The sequence below is a fragment of the Dysidea avara genome, chromosome 1 (genome assembly GCF_963678975.1).
Source record: "Dysidea avara chromosome 1, odDysAvar1.4, whole genome shotgun sequence".
NCBI classification, from domain to species: domain Eukaryota; kingdom Metazoa; phylum Porifera; class Demospongiae; order Dictyoceratida; family Dysideidae; genus Dysidea; species Dysidea avara.
Genome location: NC_089272.1, coordinates 34,149,025 through 34,175,641, shown reverse-complemented (window position 1 = coordinate 34,175,641; position 26,617 = coordinate 34,149,025). Strand labels below are relative to the sequence as shown.

Sequence of the window (26,617 nt, the reverse complement as noted above, 5' to 3'; positions counted from 1 at the left end):
TATTATAATTCCCATATATATATATATGTATACTATAGAGGTCTATATATCTTTGCATGATTGTATATTATGTATTTATATACATATATGCATGAAAAAAAAGGTTGCTAGCTACTGTAGCTAAAATACATTCAACTGCTTACTTATGTGCGGACATGTATAAATTTAATGATAGCTACATATATATCTTTTAGGCATTTGGAAGTATGGAAGAATGTTTACAGTAGAGTGTTACTGCAAGCTGCACATATGGGTGTAAAATTCCAATGCTTTGAACTGCAGTTTAATTAAACACAATTCAATGGTATAGATAAGGCTGTGTCATACAATTGTATAGATGTTAGGAAGATGAGTCTAATGAATACTCAGTACTAAGTCATACAGTAGGCATCCAGTAAATTCTGAACAACTGCACAGAGGTACACAATCATGTGGCACTCAGGTATGCTTACCTACAATATACTACAGCAGCAAGGTAGCATATCCCGTACAAAAAATATATATGTACATTTTTGTATTAATAGAATGCTTCTGAGGATCAGATTCTACTAGCGTTCCAAAAATATTTGATTCAAGGTCCAATGTTAAACTTTGTTAATTGCAATTAGTTGTATATCAGCATTCATTCAGATATCAGCTGTGTTGGTTGCCAGTTATATTTACTTTCATGAGTGCACCTGTTTTACAGTCAAGGTGTTCTAGCATGGATTAGTTATAGTTTGATTGATCCTTAGCCACTCCGGATATCAACTCTTTAAGTTTACTTCCATGAGGTCTTTCTTCATGTTTTTACATTGGGTTACAGGTATTTGTAGTTTCTTGGATGCTCGTTGTTTTATAGTAAAGATATTTTTGGGGTAGATTAAACTTACTTTAATTCCGCAAGATACAGTACTTTATGTATGCAAAATAACAATGAACATGAGGTACTATATCAAACAAGTACAGAATTTTGTGAGTATGTCATGTTCTGTATGTAAAAAAGGTATTTTTCTGGTGTTTTACTGTAAGTTAACATTACATTACAGTGTACTGATTAAGGTGGTATATAGTTTGACACACAGATACTTAAGAAGCAATGAGTTTTTGTCTTAATGTCAACTAGTCATAACAACTCTTCTCTCTGAAAACGTTTTCACACATACTGAAGACATAGCATTCATACAGTATCTACAGTCAACCTAGTGAAGACTTTGCACAATAACACTGCATGTATCATATAATATTATTAGGAGTAAAGAAACTGCTATATAAAACAGTGCATCTAAACTGCTCTTGTACATGTTACCAAGCCCTTTTACATGTATATATCAGACTTTGAGAACTTGACAATTGGCCTTCCACAACCCATTTCACAGCATGATGTTGTGGTAATGTGTGACTGCTGAGTCACAAATATACAACAGCAGAAGGTACATAAATTCCAATGCAAACTAAGCTGTAACAGTTATAATGTGACTGTGCAAAACAGCCAAGCTGTAAAAGGGTGCAGCCTTTTAAAAGCTTGGATGTAAAAAGTTGTGAAATCAAAAGTAGTGGCCATTGCTGGCCATGGAATGACTACAATGATGTCAAATGCTATGTAATAACAGCCATTATTAAAACTTATTAGCATTAACATCATCGCAGCCATTTTTGTAGAGGATACAAAATTAATTGTGAACATAACAAACAGATGCAGTTCAAGAACACACAGAAGCACTTTACTACATTGAGCTTTTCTGCAAACATGGTGACAAAATGTAGTTCTAAGAGTGGTATTCAGTATGGTATACGTATAGTACAGATGTGCAGTAGTGGTAGATGGTATTTTAGAAGAACCAAAGAGAGCACCACATGTACAGTAACTATAACCTCTTATATATAGTGGGGCTGAGGAAAAATGGTACAACCATATATCCATAGGCGGCTCCAGGATTTTTGGTGACTGGTTTCTGATGAAGAGCATAGCTAGACTTTGGTGAAGATCAAAAAAAAAAAAGAAGGTCGCTGCCTGCTGAGAATAACTGCCCTCCACTAACTATATATTAAAATCACTGATAAAGTACATTCCATCCCACTGAAGCAATACATCAAAGTAAACAACTGGGAGTATATGGTAGTTAAACCCCAGTACATATATGGAAATTACACATTAGTTAAAAGAAGTACAATCAAAGCAATTTGAAGCCATACACACCATAAAATCTACAAGTTCAGCAAATTTTGAAGCCATACACATCATAAAACTTTTTTTCATAAACTACATGTTCAGCAAAAAGTGAAGCCATACCATTACAAAAACTACCTTTTCAGCAAACAATTAAGCCATGCACAACTGACATGCACACATTGTTTATGAACTTGACTACTTCAAAGTGTGGGATAGAAGCTAGTTAAACCCCACCTGTACTCGTAGGATATCTAGTTATCAACACCTCGGTTTTGCCTCAAGTTGATAACAATGATATCCTACTTGTGGTTGGATTTAACTATCATAATGTTTATAGCTACATACTTATATAGCTTGCTACACTGCTGCTCTGAATACTGTGGCTGCTTTATTAGAGTGCTCGATCTGAATGTGACTGGTTTTCGGAAACCTCAGAAACTCCCCTGAATCCGCCGCTGAATTATCTATTTAGTACCTGCATGAGCAACGTACATATAATTAACTGAGCTGTAAACTATACATTAATGCAGTACATACAGTCACCTCTGAAGAAACACATACATACTGTATCCCTCACACAACTGAATAGTTTATGCAGAATATTGAAAATTGTAACAGTTGCTAGTAAGGAAGATGAATGTCCAGTTTGAAAAGGGTTGTGGGTGGAATACTATTGCAGTAGGTATGTACACTGTTATGGTAGCACTGTGATGCAAGTACATTCACGTTCCTGCAAATTTGTAGTATTCCTATTGACACCCATTTACCTCAAATTAATGCTCCCTAATACATGAGGTAGGCCTTGATCTCTTTTTCTTCTCTGACATCTGTTTGTTGTAAATATTTTAAATGAGTGGATGTAGTCATACTGTAAGTATTTACAATTATAGCTCTAAGCATATCAACCAAGCATCCTGTATGGTTTCAATCATGTGCTTATTATAATTATGGTATGCAGTTGTACATAATGGATATTTATACTGATAGCTAACAGACTGAAGAAATTATTGTTTTATTAGTGAATTGCTTTATTTTGCAGGATATTAATTGACATTCTCAAATATTTTACTGACAAGTTTTTTGGAATAGTTTAGAAATGCCCCTAAATCTGCTACTACAATGAAAGTCCCCTACTATATTTTTTGTAGCTATGTACAGACCTTACACTGTAGCTATATATTTTATTTAATATTATAACACCGCAGTTTCCATAGACAACTCCAAAACGTGGTATTTGGAAGTGTTGATGTTATTATATATGTTGTGATAAATGACCAAAGTGGTTACATGTGGTTACTGGTTTGTAACTTTATCAATGTAATGAACATCCTTACAATGGGAGTGGGAAGGTGAAACTAGACATGTCAGCATTTCATTGAAGCATGCTAGCTTTAGAAACTTCAATGGTTTATACACAGCTTATAACACACACTGTACAGTATAGTAAAGTACATATAATATGCATACTGTATGTTATCACCATGTACAGTAACTTTTATCACTTCACTCTATGTGGTGAAAAGAGTGAAGTGGCTAATATGCACTACATGGTATTGCAGTAAATATTAGCCATAGTCTCTTTATAAAGTATCATACAAGTTTTAAAACTCAGTGTGCTACAATGAAGTGCCAATGTTCTCATCTCTGTTCTGGCCACTCATATAATATACTGCAATATCTTACTTGACTATTCACATAATGCAATTTAGGAATTGTATGAACCATACACTATGTGTGTATATATATATATATTTTTTTTTCTGTTACACTTTATTGTTAGCTAGGTCAAGTACTGTTCTTAGGTTTCCAGTTCCAGTTTGCTGGGTTAGGCAATCCAAAGGCTGCAGCACATGTTGCTGTCAGACTTTCAGTGCTGGTCACTGTAAAACTTTAATAACAATAACAATATGTATCAAAATGGCCTGTAAAGTGTGACTGGGAAAAGTTTGTTACGTATGTGCATTCAGGTTTCATTTGCATGACTAGCTACACCATGTACATAATATTATTAAAGGTATTACTGATACACTCATGCTGTTATTCTTTAATTGCTCTAATTTTACTCCCCTGAGTATTATCAACTGTACCAACGTACATATATTATTATTATTATTATTATTGACCAAGTTGATTTAGTGGCAGTTGTGGGTGCTTCAAAAATTTTATTGCTATCACGCTGTGGTCATGCTGTGGTTTGCTAACCAATCATTTAAATTCCCTATCTCATATTATAGTAAGGGACTGTTTTATTTGGTTCTGGTTAATTAGTGCCTAACATCACCTACATAATGTGGTTACCGTGTGATCTGACCACATTGGCACAAGTTAATGCTACTATCAGCACTTGACAGATAATATTCCCACAATATGTATTGCACATTATGCATACATAACTATGTGTGTATACATTAACAAGAGTTCTTAAACAACTGACACAAATAAACATTACATACATACATACATACATATGTACAGTATGTTAAATTCATTAATTCATTACTTTATATACATGCAAGTATAAATGTATTGTAGCTATATGCGACTATTGTGTTTGCATATTGTACATACTAAGCAGTGATATCACTGTAAAATATGAAGTAGTTGATAGTATTTTTAAAGTTCAATACATGAGTAACATGTGTAGGACCATATTGCTGATACACTATTAAATTTATATTGGGTTGATCTGATACTAAGTATATTATTTAATCAGTACTGCATCAAGAATAGCACTAATACAGTGCATGTATAGTGTATCTATAAATACATTTTCTTGCTAATGAGGCTGTGCTGATTTACTGCATTTCTCAGATCAAAAAAAAATGTTTTATGAAATTTTTACCATGAAATAGATATCATTATTGCACTTCAAATGGTGGCAGGGAAATAAACTCTATTATAACAGTCATTTATTTTTCCAGGTAAACTTTTTTCAGAGAAATATGTATTGCTGCATACATTAACTAGGAAGCACTGTATAACACAGTAATTGTGACCCAGTCTGTGAAAAGGAATCTTATAGCCTTTCCAAATTGTCAAGCTTGAGAAATCATAACTCCTGGTTTTTTTAACTTATCACCTGCATATTACACCAAACCATAGTGCTATGTTAGTGGTATAAGGGGACTAAATTTCAGGATGATACCACATTCACAAGTCATGCTACAGGTTGCCAATTGAAAAGGCTATAACCCCTTTTCGCAGACCGGGTCACAATTTTATTGCTTTATTAGCATAAATTTAATGTGTAATCTCATAGTAAATAATGCAGTCTTCACATAATAGAGTCAAAATCGCTCAATCAGTATATCTTTTATAGTATTATGTATCTCTCACATTTGTTAATTAGTCTAATTTCCATCAGGAATACTATATATTAAGTATAGCTACTGTATTGTTCATAATGTAGATTCACAGAAGTGAACTGCTTTACAGTGTTTCTAGAAAAATGTGCCTGGTTCTAATTTAGAAATGATTCATCCTTAATCAAATTATAATTACTGGCTTTTACTGACTATCATACACTTTATAGAAACAACATGGTTGAGATATTCTAATAGAGCAGCCACTTACTCTATTACAACAGTCAGCTTAGAAACCACAATTTCTATGTGCAGCTCAACTACTGTACCTTACTTGTTGCTGCTTCTTGGAATTAGTGATGCATGATAAGCCACTGTACAAAACATTTTACAATAAAATTAGTGGGTATCTCAATAAAATTTTATTGCTGTAATCTGCTATGTAATCATTTAGTTCCTTTTGTTACAATAAAGGAAACTATTTTATGAGTGTGGTTTGTTTATGGTATACACTAGCTACACATGATTTGCAATGTGGTTAGAACTCTGTATGTGTGTGTGTGTGTGTGTGTGTGTGTGTGTGTGTGTGTGTGTGTGTGTGTGTACGTGTGTGTGTGCGTGTGTGTGTGTGCGTGTGTGTGTGCATGTGCGTGTGTGTGTGTGTGTGTGTGTGTGTGCGTGCGTGTGTGTGTGCATGTGCGTGTGTGTGTGTGTGTGTGCGTGTGTGTATGCATGTGCGTGTGTGTGTGTGTGTGTGTGTGTGTGTGTGTGCATGTGCGTGTGTGTAATGCAGCATATCCAAGTGGCTAGCTGGTAATTGAAAAGTTCCAGGTTTGATGCCTGGTTGTGCCCAGTTCCCATTGTTGTTGGTTCCCTGAGCAAGAACCTTTACTTACATCACTCAAGTCTATAACCAGCTGTGGAGACCTGGTGTTAACTGGAAAACAGCCTACCCAGATGTAACATCAATGGGTATAGTGCACCAAAGCATGTACTTCCAAAGTTCATGCTAACCCTGGACAGTATTATGCTACAATTCATGGCAAATGTACAATAGTAGAATACTCACACACAAAGACACAAAAAGACACACACACATACACACACACACACACACACACACACACACACACACTCCATGCTGACTCATCTCATCTGAGTAATGCATGTGCTGGTTCACTGCAGCTGGGTAGGGATGACCATACTGGCATGGTATTGGCATGGTATCTTGAGACGGTGAAGGACAGATGGTAACACGACCAGCTAAATACAAAAAATTGCCGTATATTCAAACTTCTTCGACAAAATCAAGTGTAGAAGAATCTACTCTGCAAAACACAAAATGTGACCATACTTTTATTAGTAAAAAGCCAGCAAATTCAATGGTAGATGGAAGAAGTAATGCTAAACACAAAGAAGCATTAAAACCTCCTATATGGGATATAAATATGGACAGTGTTGTATTCCTTCCATCCTAAGTACATGTCATCTTTAGTGATCGTTTCCCACAAGGATGATATTACCCCTGGTATCCCTGTAATTAAGAGATTAGCGCTACAGGTTTTGTAATATGCATGTACATTCAAGCATAACTAGTGAGGTACAATTAATCAGTAAATATCGGTTTATTGGTTAATTTTAGCATTATCAGCATTGGTAATTAGCAGGTTATTTAGCCAATTAATATTACTACCCTGATGTTATGGTTTTCATAACAATAAGACAAAAATTTAAAAATGGTACTTTACAACTATACTGCACATGTGGAATTTTGGTAAATATAAACATCAAATAAGTTATTGCTATTGGCCATTATGTGAATTTTAATATCAGTTAATTGGATAATTGGCAAAATCTCTTGTTGGTGCATCACTAGAATTAGCGTGTAAAATTGGTCCCGACCATTGGTGTTATTTCATATACGTGAGGGGTACTATATAGTTCATAACTAACTAAATAATAAAACCTTTGCTTAATTGCTTATCACCATTATTAAACGTCTTTCAAATATAAATATACTGTTACTACAGTAGTTATAAGAATTCATGGTACAACTGTACATATGCAAATACAATTTTCAAAGAATGTGTAAATTTTGCAGATTTATGGTGGCTTGAGTAAGCTATACGCCTCCCTCAGCAAGGCAGTCTGATGCATACAATATGTCCGATTCTTACTGTAGTACAATCCAGGGGCGGAGGGAACAGTACTCCGGAGTGGGGGGAAGTCATGTGGGGTGGATGTCAGCTAGGAAACACTAATACTGACGTGCGTTGGCAGTGGTACATGTGTATAATGATACTTGAATATTATTGCTAAGATACTGTGCAAAGAGATTCATCAATAAATGAAGGCACTTGAGATAGACTCATGTACTTAAGCTTGATGAGGTATTCATGTAGATATATCTGTGTTAATACAGGATAAAATGTGTAGAAGTTCCAACTTTTTATGTTAACACTAACTGTACTATTAGAGACTACTCTATTACAAAGAGTATCTTAATCTCATGCACTCCCAATACAGATTTACATACTAAATAGCATTCCATTCTTACATAACCTTTAGTACAAATTCTACTAAAATAAGACAAAGTTTGCCTAGTATGTAAAAAGAGGTACAATTGCTGTACTTTAATTTCTGGGCATTAGATAAATGAGGGGATATTGCCCCTCCACTCTTCGAAGTGAAGGGGCAGTTGACTCCTCAGGTCACCTTTCCCATTTCTCCATCCTTCTCAGTAGAAATTATCTGATTTCAATATACAAATATATGATGATTCCTAAGACTAAATACAGCTATAAACAGCTTTCAAATGTTACTCCTTTATTTCCTAGCAGTTCTATCAACTGATGGTGACTAACAAGTTCTTTAGTTCTGTACAATGCTTGAATGAACATTTCTTGTCCTTGTGGTCCTTTGCTCTCCAAGAGTGATAAAAAATAAAGATTCTTCTCAGTTTTAGTTTTATTTGTAGACTGTGGTCCCAGTTGTTCAGATTCAATTATAGTTAGTAATTTAAATGGAATCAAATATGGATATAATTTATCCATGTTTATTAATGTTTTCATGTTCGGACAAAGGCTATGGATAACATCCAACAGAGTCTTGTTAGTTTCATCGGGTATAAAATGTACTGAAATTGGTGCTTTGTCTTCTGTAATAAAAATAAATATGATCATCATACCTGTGCATTATGTAGGGGTCATTGAGGTTTGCACTTTCCCACAATGTTGTTGACTAGAAACCAGCCTGACAATACTTTCAGTTACTCCACATTTTATTTTTTTAATGTTCTATTTAGAGGAAATTTTTACGGATTGACTGATTGACTGACTGATTAACTATCTAACCAACTGATATTTTCAGACAATGTATTTTATTAGTAATAATGCTAAGAGTGTGGGCTTGATTTTGTCACTATTATATGTCTAAAAGCTCAACTTTGTCAATTTAGTGATTAACTGGGGATACAGGGGCATACACAGGAATTTTGAAAAGGGGTTTCCACTTAAGCTAAGTGACTGTTATATTAGAATAGTTTATAGTACCTGACTGCTCTATTAGAGTATCTCAATTTTTTCACTAAAATCATAATTCAGAACAATGCTGTAAATGTTGCTATCATGTTAGAAAATATTATTTAACTAACATAAAAGAAATGTGTCCTGTTTCATGACAGATTTCAAACCTGAAGTTTCAATTTCTTAATGTTTGAAGTACTGTGCAAAATCCAAAGGGGTTTCCTGAAACCCCTGGAAACCCCCCTTGGTATGCCCCTGGGATAGCTAACACAAAATTTCACCAATTTATGTGTTATGATTGTTCAGATGTACAAAATGGTGCTACCCAGGTATAGAGATGGTAGGAAGAGATGGAAAATGAGTGGGCTGCTATTAGGATTTTATCAATAGACTTTATAGTGCAACAAACATTATTGTGTACAATTACAAGTTGTGTGTTGGAACAGATAGGAGTTGCACTAAAGGTAACTGGTAACTTGTACGAGCACCTATTATACAAATGATTACTTACTTACTACTACTACTACTACATTAAATGTACTACACTAGCTTATAAGATTACATAATAAAACAAGTGTTGTTTGAGTGATATTAGTTAAGAGTTAACTGAAGTTGGGTGTACAAGGATACTTTGAACAGATGAAACTGGGACAAACAAAATGGAGGGTGTGTGGATCGTCTGGAGTAAAATTGGTTGGAAAAAGATTCCAAAGAAACTGTTTTAGGTATGTCTTGTTAGTGATAAAAAATTGATTCAGATCTAGAGCAGGTAAGGCATTGTATATTCTTGTTAAAATTAAAACTGCTTTACTTAAGCTTGTTAGATGAGAATATATGTTTAGTTTGCTGTTGGCAGATGATCTAGTAGAAAGCTGACATAGTTTCTGATGTTAAAACTTTTCGAATGGTTTCTGATTGATTTTACAAACAAGAGAATGTTATCAGATCAAGCAACTACACTAGTGGTAACAAATTGAGATTTATAAATCGTGTTTTATAGTTGGACATAAAATTGTTGAGAATGCATTTAGTTGCCTTGCATTGTGTTCTTTCAAGTACAGTAATATCGTTAATCTGGTAGGGGTGTCATAGTGGGGAACAGTAAATAAGTTGTGACCTTACTAAAGCTAAGTAGAGTGACATTTTGGCCTGGATGTTTGCAGTATGACAAAATGCACACCTATGTAAACCAAGGGTTTTGTAAGCTTTAGCAGAAATGTGACTAGAGTGATCTCTCAAAGAGATGTCTGTAGAAAAGATAATTCTAAGGTCTTGGTGAGTATTGTTTGTAGTGATTGGGTTACCACTAATAAAGTACTGTGGGAAGTAGGAAATTTTAATTCAAAAGATAGATGAATGAATTTGCTAGAGTTAAAAAAGAGTTCCAGTGCCTTGACTAATCTGATAAAGAGTCAAGATCCTATTGAAATTGGAGAGAATCCAGTAGATGTAGGATAAGTTTACAGCATTATGTACGTATCATCTGCAAATGAAAAAGCATTAGAACAGCAGACTATAATATAGATCATTTATGTACACCAGAAATATGTAGCAAAGGACCTATATGCTTCCTTGTAGTATGCCTGATAAAATGGTTGAATATGAACCATTGACACACACATACTGGCTTCTGTTGGTAAGATAATTACTGAACCAGAGCCAGAGATCTCCAGTAATACCAAATTGCCAGAACTTGAGTATATTTAATTGAGTAACTAGATGAATGAGTGCCCACTGCCTTTATTTAATAGTTATACCATGGCTGCGAGGGATTTTGCTGATATATACACCCAAAGCCCGAGGGCCGCAGGCCCAAGGGCTGCAGGTGTATATGTCAGCAAAATCCCAAGCAGCAGTGGTATAAGTGATATATATCACTTGGGGCTAGGCTTGTGCCTATTATGCTGGCATAATTTTGAGAATAATAGGTCACCAATTTCGTGAGAATAATTCTGGAATAATAGGATGATTAAAGGTATAATTTTAGAATTATTGGATGTCCACGGGAATAATTGGTGGAATTAAAGGGCATGTCTATTCTTGATTAGCTAGAAGAAAGAGTTAAGCTGTTAAGGGTAATATATAGCTGACGTAATTATACGAGTGCTGGCTGAAAAGGAACTGAAATCCTTTAAAAGATCGATATAATCTAATAGAACACTCAAATACTCTAATAGAGCAGTCAGATCATGACTAGCTACAGAAACTAAATGAGAATTATTTTGGAATAATAGGCTAGACACAAGAATAAAAAAGAATAATAGGTGAAAATTTTGGGAAATTCTGGAAATAATAATAGGTAATATTTTGAGCATAATAGGCTCAAGCCTACTTTGGGCGCACTCACCTAATAGGTGAAAGAACTAACGAGAACTCATCCCGTTTGTTTTACACAGTAGTATCTGAAAATCGATCGTGGTTTTAAAAGCGTGGGCTAATAGCCATCAAAACGTTGTCCATACGTTAAAACATCATTAAAACGTTACCATGCTTTAACATGCTATGTTAGAAAACTTATGATTGTGGGATTGAGTTTATATTGTTATCATTTTTGTACTAAGTTAAGCCAATTAAAGTTCGCTATTGGGACAGTAAGTAAGTTATTATAATTATTAAGTTAAGTACTTAGGACTGTAAGTTATTTACTTATTTCAGTGTAGCAGTAGTCTTTCCGTTCTGTGGTGTGTTCAAAGGCTGATACGCGTGGTGGGTAGAAATACGCATCCACGATCACCCAAACAATTATTTTGTGCCTTCATTATCCTTTACTAACAACCAACTAGTCCATCTTAAAGAATATACTTAGTGTAGCAACCACTACAAAATCAAGTCCCCAAATCAGCTGGAAACAAGTCACCCAGTAGAGAAATCAGCTTGATCAAGTCACCATGTAGAGAGTTCAACTACATTACTTGACATTACATGTGAGCAGTAGCTACCTACCGTAGGTGATGGAAAAGGAGTTTTGACTTTCACTTGAAGCATTTCCACAGAGCCATTTCACCACCACCTACGCAACAAAAATTTTGCCATGGCAGTTTCAAATGAGGTTTCAACAGAACAGAATTTTGAGAATACTTCTTTTCATAGTTTACAAACTATCCATGAAATCCTCTAAATTTTTTCTCCTCGAAAATAATTTGCCCTATAGTGCTCTAATAAAGCAGTCATCCTAATAGAAGAGTCACCCTGAAGCAATGATCAACCAGAAACAAGTAACCCAGTATAGAGATCAGCTACAAAAAAATCACCCTGTAGACAGATCAGCTAGAAACAAGTCACCCTGTAGAGATATCAGCTTGATCAAGAGTGTTCAACTACATTTCAAGTCACCCAGTAGAGAGTTCAGCTTGAGATAATTCAGCCTGTAGAGAGTTCAGCTCGTCACAAATCACCCTGTAGAGAGATCAGCTTGATCAAGAGAGTTCAACTACATTTCAAGTCACCCTGTAGAGAGTTCAGCTAGAAACAAGTCACCCTGTAGAAAGATCAGTTGGAAACAAATAACACTGTACAGACTAGAGATCAGCTGGAAACAAAGTACCCTGTAGGAAGATCACTTGATCAAGTCACTCTGTAGAGAATTCAACTGCATTTCAAATCACCCTGTAGGGAGATCGGCTATAGTAAAAAGTTTCCTTGTAGAGAGATCACCTGGAAACAAGTCACTCAGTAGAGAGATCAGCTGGAAGCAAAATCCTCCTGTAGAGAAATCAGTTTGACCAAGTCACCATGTACAGAGTTCAACTACAAACAATGAAATTTCAGCTAGACTTCACTTATGTAACTAGTCACCTGCTTACTTATGTGATGATCGTTCATTTATTCAATTATAAATCATAAGCTATATTCACATTATTATAAATGCTTCTCTTGTTCAACAATTCCTATAGTAAAGAAAAAAAGCAAATTAAAAGGAAACACTAAAGCCAGTCTATGGCCTGTTCTTTGTGGCTTAATTACAAATGGAAGCAATATCTAATCCAAAACAACCAAGCTTTAATAAAAAGAGTGTGGCCCCCAAAAATCCATGGTGAAAAAAATGTGAAATCCAAGTTGGTGGCCAAGAAATGGCTGTGATGGTAGGTAAATAGCAAAAATTTTAATAATGAAAATTCAGGTGAATTTTGTGCTGAATCCTAGTGAAACTTGGAGGAGGCATTGCAAATTCACCTGAATTGTTGTTATTAAAAATTTTTGCCATTAACCTACCAGCTATTTTTTGGCTGCCATTTTTGATTTCACAACTTTTTTTCACCCTCGCCTTTTTGGGGGCTGCACTCTTTTTTTACAGCTTGGCTGTTTTAGTTTAGATATTATTTACACTGCTTACCAAGTATCATGGTGATTGCAGTATAGTTTGAAGGATTGCTCCCATACTCGTTACTAGTTACACACCAGTATTTACCACTGCTTGTATGTGCTGTTCTATGAGAGTATTGCACCGATTGCTCTATTAGAGTATCTCAACCTTTAACAAAATTCCAAGTAGCTGAAAAGTAGTCTGGCCAAAACCAAACCAGCTGGACCACTTGCTACAGCACTGTTAAGAGTACACTTACTATACATTTGTAAAGGAAGACAATGCAAGGCACAAACTAAACTCAGCCTTACAGATGCCAGCCAGCCAGCCATACCAAGGGAAGTTCACTTGTTTGTGAACACAAAGGCAGTTCAGCCATTTCCACTTCATCAATCCAGCACAGGACAATTTCAAGGCTACAGATAACTGTAATACCCCAAATTTCCAAAGGACTTGCACAAATTAAATGCCAGAAAGCATATCATTTGGTAGTGAGCTTAGAATGGGTAGTGCATGGATTACTAATTACTTTCTGAGTGTCAGTGAATTGAATATCGGCAAAAACTACATGAGTTTTGCTGAGTCATGCGAATTCTAAGGATAAAAGATTGAAAATAATCGTACAGTACTATCATATCAAGGATCATGTGGGTTCGGGGATTTTCTTGCCAAAATTATCAACCTAAACTAGTTTTACAATGCCTTCATGGTGCCTTGGCAGTATTGGTTAGGTGTAACCAAGCCCAAAAGTACCTTTGGTATTACCTGAAACGCTTTGAATAGGTTGCTAAAAAGATATTTAGCAGAATTTTCTACTACATACCTGATTGCCTGACTGACTGACTGACTGATCGATGCCTTCAGGCAAGCATAACTCAATAACGGCTAAAGAAACATGTTTCACTGTTCAATGTCACTTCATCCTGACAGGTGCCTTGCGACATAACTCAGTATGTACAATGTATGCCTCAGACTTACCTGTGTCCTCCTTTGTGTCCAATTTATATCTGCATATTTACTGACAGAGCAAGGTGTTAATTCGTGGAAGTGCAAAGTGATGGCTTCCTTATACACTTGTAACATTTTTGTTGTGACTGGATTGGTTTTGGAGGTCATTCTCATAGTGTTCTTCATTTGTAATGTTTTGTAATGGGCTTAACATAACTAAAAATGAAGTATAATGGCCACTTTGATTGTTGGTTGTTGGGGCACATGCTCAAATGAAAATAATAATATGGTTTGCATGCATTCACCAGTCATAATAATGTTGCAAAATAAGCAAACAAGCAAGTATAAGTAAAGATTAAGAAATTTAAGTTTGATAGGATTAAAGAAATAAAATGTAGTGAAACAAGGAGGTCACCTACACCTGAAGGACATTTAATCCCTACTTCACTAAAATTTTATTAATCATACTTGCATTGATGAGAACAGTCATTTACATGAAATAAGCAAACATGTACATAATTATGTAGAAGGTTTCTGGTTCTGATGTAATTAAGTAATGTATGTAATGATTTTTAGATTTATGTGCACATAATAATTATTGACAGTAGCCTAAAATATACTTGCTGAGGGTACAGTGTGTACATAATGCTTAAAGACAATAGTACAGTGTATATATGATTATATAATATTACTAAAGTAGTCAAATGAGTTTTACTACATGATTTATATAATATTAATGCTAATGCATGTATTAAATTTGTATACTTTTATTTACAGTACTAGACTGCTAAAAAATGAAGAGGAAGGCATAGGGATGAATTAGGCCAAGTTATGGGCCATTCAGATCTCAAATGTGGCTTACAAGAAAGGAAATTTGCAGCACAGATCTTTTATTAACACCACAAAGCTGTACAGCCATATATAGCCACCTCAGGCACCAGAGCTCCATTAATGCCCCACAATACATGTACGGATTGCCACTGGGCTTGGGAAAAATAGCTGGCAAAAGCAGACCACTCAAGTAAAGAGTCAAGTTTAGCTGATTTGATTATGAAATTTGATAGTTTATTCATGTAGCTTTGTGTTCTTGATGAAAAATCAAACCTGCTGTCATGGATGATATGACCAGCTTTCCCAGATCCAATCATATTAGGCCTCAATTACATTGTCATCTTCTTAATGCAAGGAAACCGTACCAAGGCATTAATTTTCCATATTAACGTTTTCCGTATAGGGGTGTATTTAGGTGCCATTAAGTTTTTTGAAGCACTTATGCTACTGTAAGAGGGTGTAGACACCTGTAGCTACATGAATATATAGAAAGATTGCATGAGACGAATTTGAAATTTCCCATTAAAATGTATGGCAACCATGCCCTCAATCTTGCATACAGCAGCTTGCTTGACATAAGCAGCAAGGTTGAGATACTCTAATATAGCAGTCAATGCCAAATGTGATATTATAGCTATATTATGCCAATGTGCATAACAAAAATGTTAAAAAACTAGTGTAATTAAAACAATTATTATTAATCTAAAATGAAGTACTGTAGGTTCCAGGAATAAAAAGTAGTGAAACAAAATAATGATGACCTAGCTGAGCAGGAAAATTCTTACTTTGACATTGAATAGATGATGGTAACTTGCCAATTGAAAGTAGGACTTTTCACACATATCTATGTCATAACATCTACCATCATCATTAATGCTCTTCTTTTTATCCCAGGAACCCCACTTCATTTTAAAATTACATTCAGAGTTCAAGTCTCCTTGTAGAGAGTTCAACCACATTACAAGTCACTCAGTAGAAAATCCAGTTAATGTGTAACAAGTTTCCATGTAGAGAGTTCAGCTATGTAGCTATGTACAAGTCTCCAGTACACAGTTCAGCTATATAAAGTCACCCAGTAGATAGCTCAGGAACATTAAAAATTATCCTATAAAGAGTTCAGCTACTGTACATTACAAGTCACTTGTAGAGACTTTATTTATTGCACATTAAAAGTCTCCCAGTAAAAAGTTCAGCTACATTACAAGTATCTCTGTAGAGAGTTCAGCTGCAAACAAATCACCCAGTAGAGAGTTCAGCTGACACTTTATCATAATTCCACTGTGAAGTGCTCGCTTTTATACACCAAAGTCCAGTGATTGGGAATAACCCCCATATATTTCATATTAATGGTTACGCACAACTCAATTATTGTGACAATTTCAAGTCACACACAAGGAAAACCTCATTTTCACAAGTAGAGCATCTGCAAGTTGGTGTGGAATTTAATCTGGTTGTGCCGTGCTTTAGTGGGTCAAGCATTTGTGTTAATAAGTCCACATACTTCAATGCACATAAGTCTAGAAATACCAACTTCCCAAAGTGCTGTTTTTTTGGTATTTCTGCCTTGCTAGTGGGTGTTAGTAGTCTGAAGTGTGTAGTAGTTTACCATGAACCTAGGAGCCTATAAGCCAATATATTTTGCTAAATTGAAATGGGCCAAATATTAGAAGGGCTAAGAAAACAAACTCTAATTCCAGGGCTTTTTCCAGGGTTTTTCCAGTAACTCTCATTTCTCTAGTGCATTACATTGTCACCATGCAATATTTCAACTTTACCAGTAAAATTTGGGGCATAGTACATAGGCCAAAGGGCATAACAGGCATAGGTAAAATAAAGTTGATAATGAAGAACAGTTAGAACACAAATTTTCACATTCTACATTATGAGATAGAAAAAATCAGCAGTGCAGTAAGAACAGTTTGTATTTGGTACTTTAATAGAGCAGTCACTAACTACATTGTGACAATATCTCAATAACAGCCACCCATTATTTTTTAGATTTGATCAAATTAGGTAAAAGTTGAGCAAAACATTGAGGTGATAAATAAAAGAATTGCTGGAAAGTAAACTACAGTAGGTGAGAAACAAGTAAAATATGTAGGCTCATCCCCAGTGATTTTCAGCACCACATAGCAAAATTTGCATTAATTTTTCCTTTGTGACAATAGCATAACAAAAACTGCCACGAAATGAAATGATGAAATGTAATTATTCAATTACCTATACTGTAGCAATAAACAAGGGGGACAAACTACAAATTATGGTGCACCTTTAATTAGTGCTGTACACCTACAAAATTTTTGTCACTGGTTAATTGCCTACCAATAATTGGCAATAACCGGTTAATTGGTTTGTTTTTATATTGGCAGACATAATGCGAGTCAACAAGCCTGCTGGAAGGTTTAGGGTGGTACCAAAGTGACCATCAACATCCTGTCTAGCAATAACAGTTATTACAATCACATATTTACACATTCTTTGAGGTTATGTTATGATGTTAACACTTGTCAGCAGGGGTAATTTATGGTTTACCAAGTGGGTGGGCAATAGCCGGTTTAAAGGTTTCTTCACCGGTTATTGGCTGACCTAGACAACACCAGTTAATAACCGGTTAATTGGACACCGGTGTACAGCACTACCTTTAATGCTTCAATAAACTCTATGTTAAGTATTAGCAATCATTCATGTAAAAAAAAAACAAGCATGCGATCACATAATAGTGTAAGCAACTCTCAGAAGGAAGTGATCGTTTTATTAGAGAATTTTTTCTAGACTGTACATTCTACAGTATTAGAGTATTTTAACTGAGCTCTGTATACAATGTATGGATTTCATTCCATTATCTGAACACACCTAGTGCCCAATGAGTTTAGATAATGGAGGGACCACTGTACATAGTTACATACCAGTTACTGATTGTTTAGTGGTGCTTGTAAAACAAGCATTTCTGCTACGTTGAATAAAGATGAATGAAATGACAATTATAACGAATATGACAAATATTGCTCCTCCCACTCCAGCTCCAACAATTTTTCCTATTTCAATGTCATCACTAGTGGAGCCATCTGAAGTTAATAGAAGCAAATTATGTAACAAAGTGACATGAAACAATGCTTCACACAAGCACTATCAAGCAGTATAGTAGTATTGTTTAAGTAGGGATCCCAAAATGACATGCACAGCCTAAAATGCTACCTTTACTAATTATCCTAGAAACATCTTCTACTCAATGAAAATCACCCTCACAGAATAATATTAGTCCATCTAACATCAAACACTTACAGACAGCCAGATATAGAATTTTAAACAAATTACTGAAACTCAAATTTTTATCCTACTGCCAGCCTGACCACAGTTGCAAGGCTGGAGGCCCAACGAAGCATGCGCACAGCCACCATTTTATGCCACAATAACAAACTCACCAGTGGGATGTTCCTTTTACATTTCTCTGTGCACTGTCTTTCCTTCTATATTTAATAAGGCTGGTCTTCGTTCTTCTTTAACCAATGAGACCATATCGAGGTTATAATTTTCCCTACATCAACACTTTCCTTGAACTTAAAGTTTTAATCTATTGTTACGTAATATGTATGCTAAATAAAATTAATTATTTTCCTTGAGCACCATATTTAATGTTACAAATTTATTTAAGTGCTTACGCTAGGTAGATACCTGATAACTTCACGATAGGTTCAATGCCATGCCTATTAATGTGAATAATCATAGCAATTGAGCACTGAGAGAGCACACCTTTTAACAATAATATAATATATATATATATGTATATATATATATATATATATATATATTTACTCAATCATGACGACACACCCGACTATTATTGGTATTCCTAATGCTAGCACAATAAAAATATGAAATAGTGGCACACACCCAGGTAGGTGAAAGCCGACTCAAGATACTCTAATGCAGCAGTCACCCTAATAGAACAGTCACACGTGTATAGCTGTATGCTATAATAAAAAATAAAATAAAAACTAGTATACATTAATAATATTTAAAATGAAATAGGATCCAAGTGATATAAAGTAGTGAAACAAGAAATGAATGATAGTATTACAGCATAGCTCGGTGGGAAAATCCTTACCTTGGTATTGAACAAAATGATTGTTATAACATGCCAATGTAGGGATTTTCCACCTAACTATGCTGTAATTCTATCATTTATCTCGTGTTTCACTCACTTGGATCCCTACTTCAGTCATTTTTAAATTTATGTATTATATTATTTTTACTGAGGAGCTAGAGTCACCATTCATAGTCCACATATTGTGCATTATGAAATGATAAATTTGAGCAAATTACATTACAAAATTATGTGCTACAGCTGTGTAAAAATTGTATATCTTCAAAATTGTACAAAATGAATTTCCATAATAATATTTGTTGTGTTATTTTTATTAATTTTCCTACTTGAATACTAACCGGTAAGATTTACTGGCTATAAATAATGGTGACATCGGCTGTGCCTATTCTGTTGCTAACAGGAAATTTGTCATTTATCAGTTTTCAGGAGTATTAGTCTAAGACCAATAATGCACTTTAATATGTGACCCAGGTCACATCTCCATTACTACATGTGTAGCTACCTGTACTATTACACAAACTTAGCTATGCATATGATTGACTACACTTTCTTTTTAAAAATGGTCTTATACAATAGCTTGAAAACTGCCTATATTTGCATGGCAGCTTTGAAGTAAAGTTATATACACTTTATACAGTAAGATTATGTCATTATGTGTGCTTTAGTGTATCACATACTGTAGCTCAGGTTAAATCTTATGGACTTAGATCTAAGGCAGTAGTTGTGTCTAAATGAAACTAACAATTTACTGCCCCTAATTTCTGTGTCATACCAAAAGGACAAATGTGTTAATTAAGTAATTAATTAACACTTTTAAATCTTAAATAAATTACCGAGAATGTTTATACAGTATAAGTGTACATGTATGTGCAACATCCTGTATATACTGGATCAGTAGTGTATCCACAATATGTATCTATGTAGAATAACATTATTTCTACAAGAATTTATGGACATACATAACCAACTTGGTGTAAGTGATGGGATAGGAAGTGATGAGACTGTAGTTAAAGCAACTGCTGCAGTAGATATTGTGCCATAGCTCTCTAAACACATATGAGAGCATATGTAATCATATAAAATCAAACAACATGGTATTAAATCTTTCAGTTGCCAATCTGACTGTTTGTCAACTTGTATTTTGTTTGCTCAACATAAGCTTTTACTTATATATAAGTTCAGCTACACATAATGTTTTAAATTTTAGAATGTTTTCCAAACAGTTTATCAATTTATGAACTAGTAAAAAGCATCACTAGTGAGGATTGTATTATCATATTCCGCCACAGTACTATTATATCAGGAACTCAATAGTTATAGTATAATATCAGTAATATCAGCTTATCACACAGAAATTTAGTAAGGAGCTGTATTATGTAACATAGCATATACAGCTACCCACACCTCAACATAATTTATTTTTAAAGAATACAATGAAATCTGTTGGAGATAACTGGCTAGGGATATGGTTTGTTGAAATGTAAACACCTGTACTGTATTTAAGTATTGGCATCACTGTACTAACATTACATTTATATGAGTTCTAGAAGATGTGTATGTATATACAATAACAGAGTCCCTCAGTACTTATAACTGTGCATTACCTGATTGAGATGCTAATGATAACAATTCAGTTGAACTAGCTGTTCCGGTAGAACTTGGTGTAATACAGTTTTCTATAATGTTATAATGCACACAGAAAGGAAACCGGATAAGGAATGTCAGAGATATGCATGCTGATACAAGGATAAATATGCCATTGCTGAGCATGCATATATAATGGAAAACTCATGCATACATTATCGAATGTGACCAGATTTTACAAAATCAATCCAAGACAAAATCAAACTAACTCCTGTCCACCAGTAAATACAGTAGCTACACTATCGTATTACTAGTTTTGAACCTCAGTACTACTCAAACTACTCGAGGCTGGTTTTAACAGATGTCTTTTCTGGGTAGTGTGGAGAGCTCGAATAGCAGTTTCTGGCCTTGTGAAGGGCCTGGCTTGGCAAGAATCAGTGGTTTACTGGTGGATGGCCTGATAATGTTGGTGTGCTGAGATCATTCACTCATTACAGACACTGCTGAGAGCACTCGATATGATACTGCTCAGATCACTATTAAAACGGTTTAAATTTCCAGATTTCTTTGTCATTTGAAAGGAACTGGAATGGCCGCATTTCCAGAAACAAAGTCTGGAAAGGTATGGAAATGTGCAGAAATATGACTGTTCCAGTACCTTTCCAATGACCAGGAACATATGAAAACATGAACTATTTTTGTAGTGGATACTGCTCTAACTGCTCAGATTTTCTCTTATTTGGTGGGAAACTGTACAAGTAGCTACAAGTAATGGAAGTGGTCTAAAAGATAATAGATTGATGCAACTTTGTGTAAATTTCATATGTGCGCTTGCTCAGTATCCTTGGCAAGTTATGCTGACTTGAATTCTTTAAAACCATTTACAGTGTATCTTGAAACTTCTAATGTGCGATTTGGGCCGTTTTTTAAAAATCTAGTCACAAATTGATAACAATATTGCCAATAATTGTTCAGCAAATAATGAATTTTCAAGTGTGAAGTAGCAGAAGAAATGGACAAAGATTCAACAGTCTCAACATGCAGTCAGTTTTGACTTCAGTTAGAGCAAAAATTGTCCATTGTGTAAAATTACTTCAGTTCATACAATCTCGATCTCGCCAATGTTTCTTATGCATGCATGGTTACTATAAATGTGTAGGCTTGAGTTTATTATGCCGGCATAATTTTTGGCATAATGGGTAGGCAAAAGCATCAAGCATAATGCTGACATAACTAGCTGAAGTTTGCATAATAATATATTTGGAGAAGCTTTGCTACAGAGAAAAAGTTGCCATAAAATTACCTATTCGATACATTGAACATACCAATCTTTTTATATCAATGGTACCTACACATGTATTAATGTGGCTAGAAACTTAGGAAAATGATTACATTATACTGGGCTGTGCACCCATAATTATATATGTGTCTAACACAAGTACAAATTGAGAAACTTACTTACAGGTATGTATATTACAGTAAGCTTATTTTTACCTGAACATGTACATGATGATAGTGACTTTAACTGGATTTTTGAAATCAACCGCTTTGTCATGTCTGACATCATTAGAAACTTGCAGCTAACCGTGTCACGATTAAAGCAGATATACAACTACTGTAACAGTATTGCAATATTTCACATAATTTACAGTAATATTAGGTGCTGACTACTGATTACTCTGGTCACATTTAAATTTGAGACAAGAGTAGAGGTATTGATAGATACTTCACAACATGTAAGTATACAGTACCTATCATGCAAATAATTACACACTGCACACAGACATACCATCTGTTAAGCAATCACTCATATTAGTAAATGAACTTCTTGGAATGTCATGTTGGATTCTGTAACAGCCATCACATTTAATAGGACAGACAACAGTGAAATTATATATGTCAGAGTCAAACTCTTCTCGCCGCATCTGAACACAGTTGTCTAGGTCAATGCTTTGGAGCAATTCACCATTTCTGTGGAGCTCACATGATGGATGTATCAATGATGCACTAAACCATATCATGGTAATATATAGTTTAATTTCAGTGCTTGTAGCACAAGCTGATACTGACAGACATGATGGACATTTATCACCTATGAAATACGAAACATGTATATAAAGGTGACACATGAAATGTATAACATATATGTGTTACTGTATTTTACACGTACAGTAAACCATACATGTATGCGGGTCACTGTAAAATGTAATTATACGATAAAGATAATACGAAATGCGGTTAAAATTACGTCATAAATAAATAATAATAATAATAATTAGTAAATAATTAATAATTAATGTTCTCGAAAACTACGAGGTCTAGAGACATGAACTAACCGGGGATAGATTCGCCTGTGAATGAAGGCACAAACGTATAATCGTCGCGCCCGTTCGTGCTAATGACTTGACCATACGTGTAATTCTATATAGCACCCAGCACCACACCCTTGCTTATTTGCAGATTGCGCGAAGGAGAAGATTAGCGATGTCCGTGGAGTGACAGCAGGAGAGCCAGAGGCCACTTTACACTTAAACAAGAAGATTACAAGTAAGTTTTTATGTTTGTAACGTCTCAAGTCTCCATGCCAGCTGCCAGTGGATTCATTCACATAAATTTATGTAATTAAACAATACAAGAAAACAATAAAACATATGTCACGCTCTTTAAAATACAATTAGATGTAAAACACAAGTAAACAATCTTGTCTTGTGCAGCTGGCATGGCGAATTTCCTTTGTGTTGGTTTCGGGCAATTCAATACGTGCTTAATCTTTTTTGCCTTCACCTGGCTTAGCTACTAGATAATAATAGCAATAATGATTAATAATAATAATAATAATAATAATAATAACATGTACAACTAACATCAAGTCAACCATTAAAAACTTTAAATCATCAACCAACTTTAAATCATCTACTGAACCATCCCTTTGTACTATAAAGTATCTGACCATTGACCAATAGTATTGGTATTTACATGACTCCCTACAGTTAGTGACATTATTTCATACAAGTTACAACAAGTTAGTGTCACTATAAACATTGCAATTTATCATCCTTGGAGGTGCATTCATTTACAGTAATAAGTTATTACATTTCAGTGGAGAAGTGAATATTATGTTTCACAAGGCATATGCTGTGCATGCACACTTACACTTGCACTTACACTTACACACACATACACACACACACAACACACACACACACACACAAACACACAAGTTAGCTAATACATGTACTGAGATGTAGAAGCTACACATTAAACACCCACCTTCCATTGGTAGAAAATTAATTTGTTTTTCTGTGCCATTTGTTTGATTGAAACAGTTATATAGTCCAAACAAGTCAATACCAGGTTGCAAGCTTAATATCAATCCCGTTTGCTCTTCGCGGTAACTAGCGTTGACCTGTGGATGGCGCTGGCTAGCCCATCTACATTGTGAAGGATTTTGCATGCAGCAGGAGATTTCTTGCGTGCTTCCACTATCTGCTGAGAACCGCACTTGAATATCGGCACCACAATGCCTGACGAGGCTCTCTGTCAATGCAGGTGCTATGAGTAGCGCCACTAAAAGTACAGCCGTCAAGGACTGAATAGTAATTTCGCGTATCATTCTGAGACTGAGACTGGCTCGTGGTAGCTAATCACCTCGTAGCTATAGACTTTGCCTCCAGTGCCTAACTGGTAAAGAAGATCAAAAACAAGAATGACTGCATGTATATAGATGCAATATTTATTATTATTCTACGTAGCTATAGCTACTCTTTAATAGGCTAATGATCTCATTTCTGCCTCACACGTGGCAAATATACTGTATCAACGTTGAAACCGGATCACTACTGCTGATCTGGATGACTCACTGACGCGGATTAATTAAAAGGGGTGGCTCACAAAAGTACTTATCCTGCTGCAAGACTAGACTACATACAACTCGTACAACAACAATCGATTAGTGGGCGTGGCTCCACGTAAGCTTGCAGACAGTAACGGACACGATTTCGTGCTACAGACTGCATTTATTAATAAATGAGCGTGGCTGAGCGTATGTTTGTAACGAGATAAGTGGGCGTGGCTCACGTAAAAGCTGCGCGAGTAGCGTTAATAAGTTTCCACGTCGTAAAACTAACGATTTCCTTTCTCACGTGATATAATCCTGGTCATACTCAGGCAATCTGTAAACCGGGTCAGACTCAGATAACCGGGACTAAATGTGACCTGGATGACTCGACCCGGTTTCAACGCTGTACTGTACTGTATCGATATGGTACATAGGGGCTGATCCAGGAGCCAGCAAAGGAGGAGCACAATCAGGCCAGCTAGATGAAGATTCTCTTGTTACAGTTTCTGTGTTTTTGAAGCAGCAAATAATCACCTCTTTTAATTAAATCAGTAATGCATGTCTTACTGTTGATTTTTGTCAATTTGGCCTTCGCAGATGGTGAAGCCTTAAAAGCAGCTGATGCTACCAACTTACTGTCTTGTGCTGCCAAGCAATTTTTGCTCATTAATACAACGCGATATTTTAGAGGTGCTTACTGCGCACGAAGATGCTGGGTGACAGTTTGATAGCTGTTTTATTTTGGTTCCAGGTGGTGTTTGCAATAAATAGCAGTATGAATATTTTCACAATTGATTTATATAACAAAGTGGATATAGTACTGGCACCGGTTACGAACGTGAACGGATATTTTACCGGCACAAGTCCATAATTTGCTGGACTATCAAACAAACCAGTTGTGTCTAGGCGAGCTAGTGTTGATACGCGTCCAATATTCCCCGAGCATTAGACTTTAGGGCACGCGTCTAGTAGGTTCCCCGAGCATTCAACTTTAGGGTACGCGTCTAGTAGGTTGCTCCGAGCATTCAACTTTAGGGGACGCGAAAAGTAGTTCCTTAGCGTTAGGGTAGGCTAGTGTTTAGCTTTGGTTTCTTCTTCACTCTTGTTATATATAGAAGTCACTTCAGTCGGATGTTTATAAGGTAGAAACTAAAGGATAGAAACTAAAGGAGGTGAGTAGCTGCAGCACCGTTGGTATTATAATTGTTACGAAGATTGCTTATGAGTATTGATTCCCGGCCTTTGCTGAGACAACTTTTTTTTCGCTTTCTTAGGTTTTTTTGTCTAATTTTTTTTAATGTACGTGACTGCCGAAACTATACAACTTACCTTTATATAAATTGATTTTGGCCTGACAAAGCTTCGTAATTCAATCAAAAGAACTATGCATGGCTCTTCCACAAAGGGAGGGAGATTTTCCCTAAATGCCTCATCCTGGATCTACCAGTGGCACAGTCTATATGCACTGCGCGTTTGCTACACAGCCTAAGCTACAGTAGCTATCGTACAGCTACTGCATGCTCAACCAGAAAAAGATTCCCAACTGTATACTGGATAGCTAGAGTTAATTATGTTAGGGAGAATAATTTTTTTGATATTAATTATGTGGTACATAACTTAATTGGAATGGTGGGTAGCTTTAGAGCTATCCGTATATTATTAGTTGGATTGCAGTAATGTAGCTACCAGAACTTTCATTTTGTACATGGCTTGATTTGTATGAAGCAAAATTAATAGGGAAGTTGCAAGCTATATAACTACAGCCGGTATATGTATAGCTGGATGATTAGTTATTTTGAAACGAGAAGTTTAAGTGCAGCATTTTAACCATAGCCAAGTACAGTATATAAGCAGTCTCAAACTTCTTGTGAAAGTAAGTGAACACATAAGAAAGTCATATGTACATACAGTATACATGACTCCAATCCATAGTTTAAGTCATGATCATTTGCACATAGCCAAATCAGTGAGTAAGTCAGTTTAACAGTAAGTCATAGCTATTGATATGGTAACAAGTATGTTTACTGTAA

The 26,617-nt window shown here is 35.4% G+C and overlaps 1 protein-coding gene across 1 annotated transcript; it reads right to left on the bottom strand.

Annotated features, from left to right (window-relative positions):
- Positions 1-8,188: 8,188 nt before the first annotated feature.
- On the bottom strand, positions 8,189-25,368 carry LOC136262920 (uncharacterized). Its single transcript, XM_066057340.1, has 6 exons — positions 24,020-25,368; positions 22,539-22,841; positions 20,770-20,841; positions 20,125-20,211; positions 17,967-18,125; positions 8,189-8,611 (listed from the first exon to the last, which is right to left on the bottom strand). Exons 1-6 carry the CDS (start codon positions 24,360-24,362, stop codon positions 8,253-8,255), a joined length of 1,323 nt encoding a protein of 440 aa, XP_065913412.1. The 5' UTR covers positions 24,363-25,368; the 3' UTR covers positions 8,189-8,252.
- Between the last annotated feature and the right edge of the window lie 1,249 nt (positions 25,369-26,617).

Bases quoted from the DNA above. Each gene is read 5' to 3' on its own strand.
- LOC136262920 (XM_066057340.1), bottom strand. From the start codon at position 24,362: ATGATACGCGAAATTACTATTCAGTCCTTGACGGCTGTACTTTTAGTG. The intron at 22,842-24,019 runs GTGGGTGTTTAA...CGTATTTCATAG, and splicing joins TAATTTTCTACCAATGGAAG to GTGATAAATGTCCATCATGT. The intron at 18,126-20,124 runs GTATGTCCATAA...TATTAACTTCAG, and splicing joins ACTTACACCAAGTTGGTTAT to ATGGCTCCACTAGTGATGAC.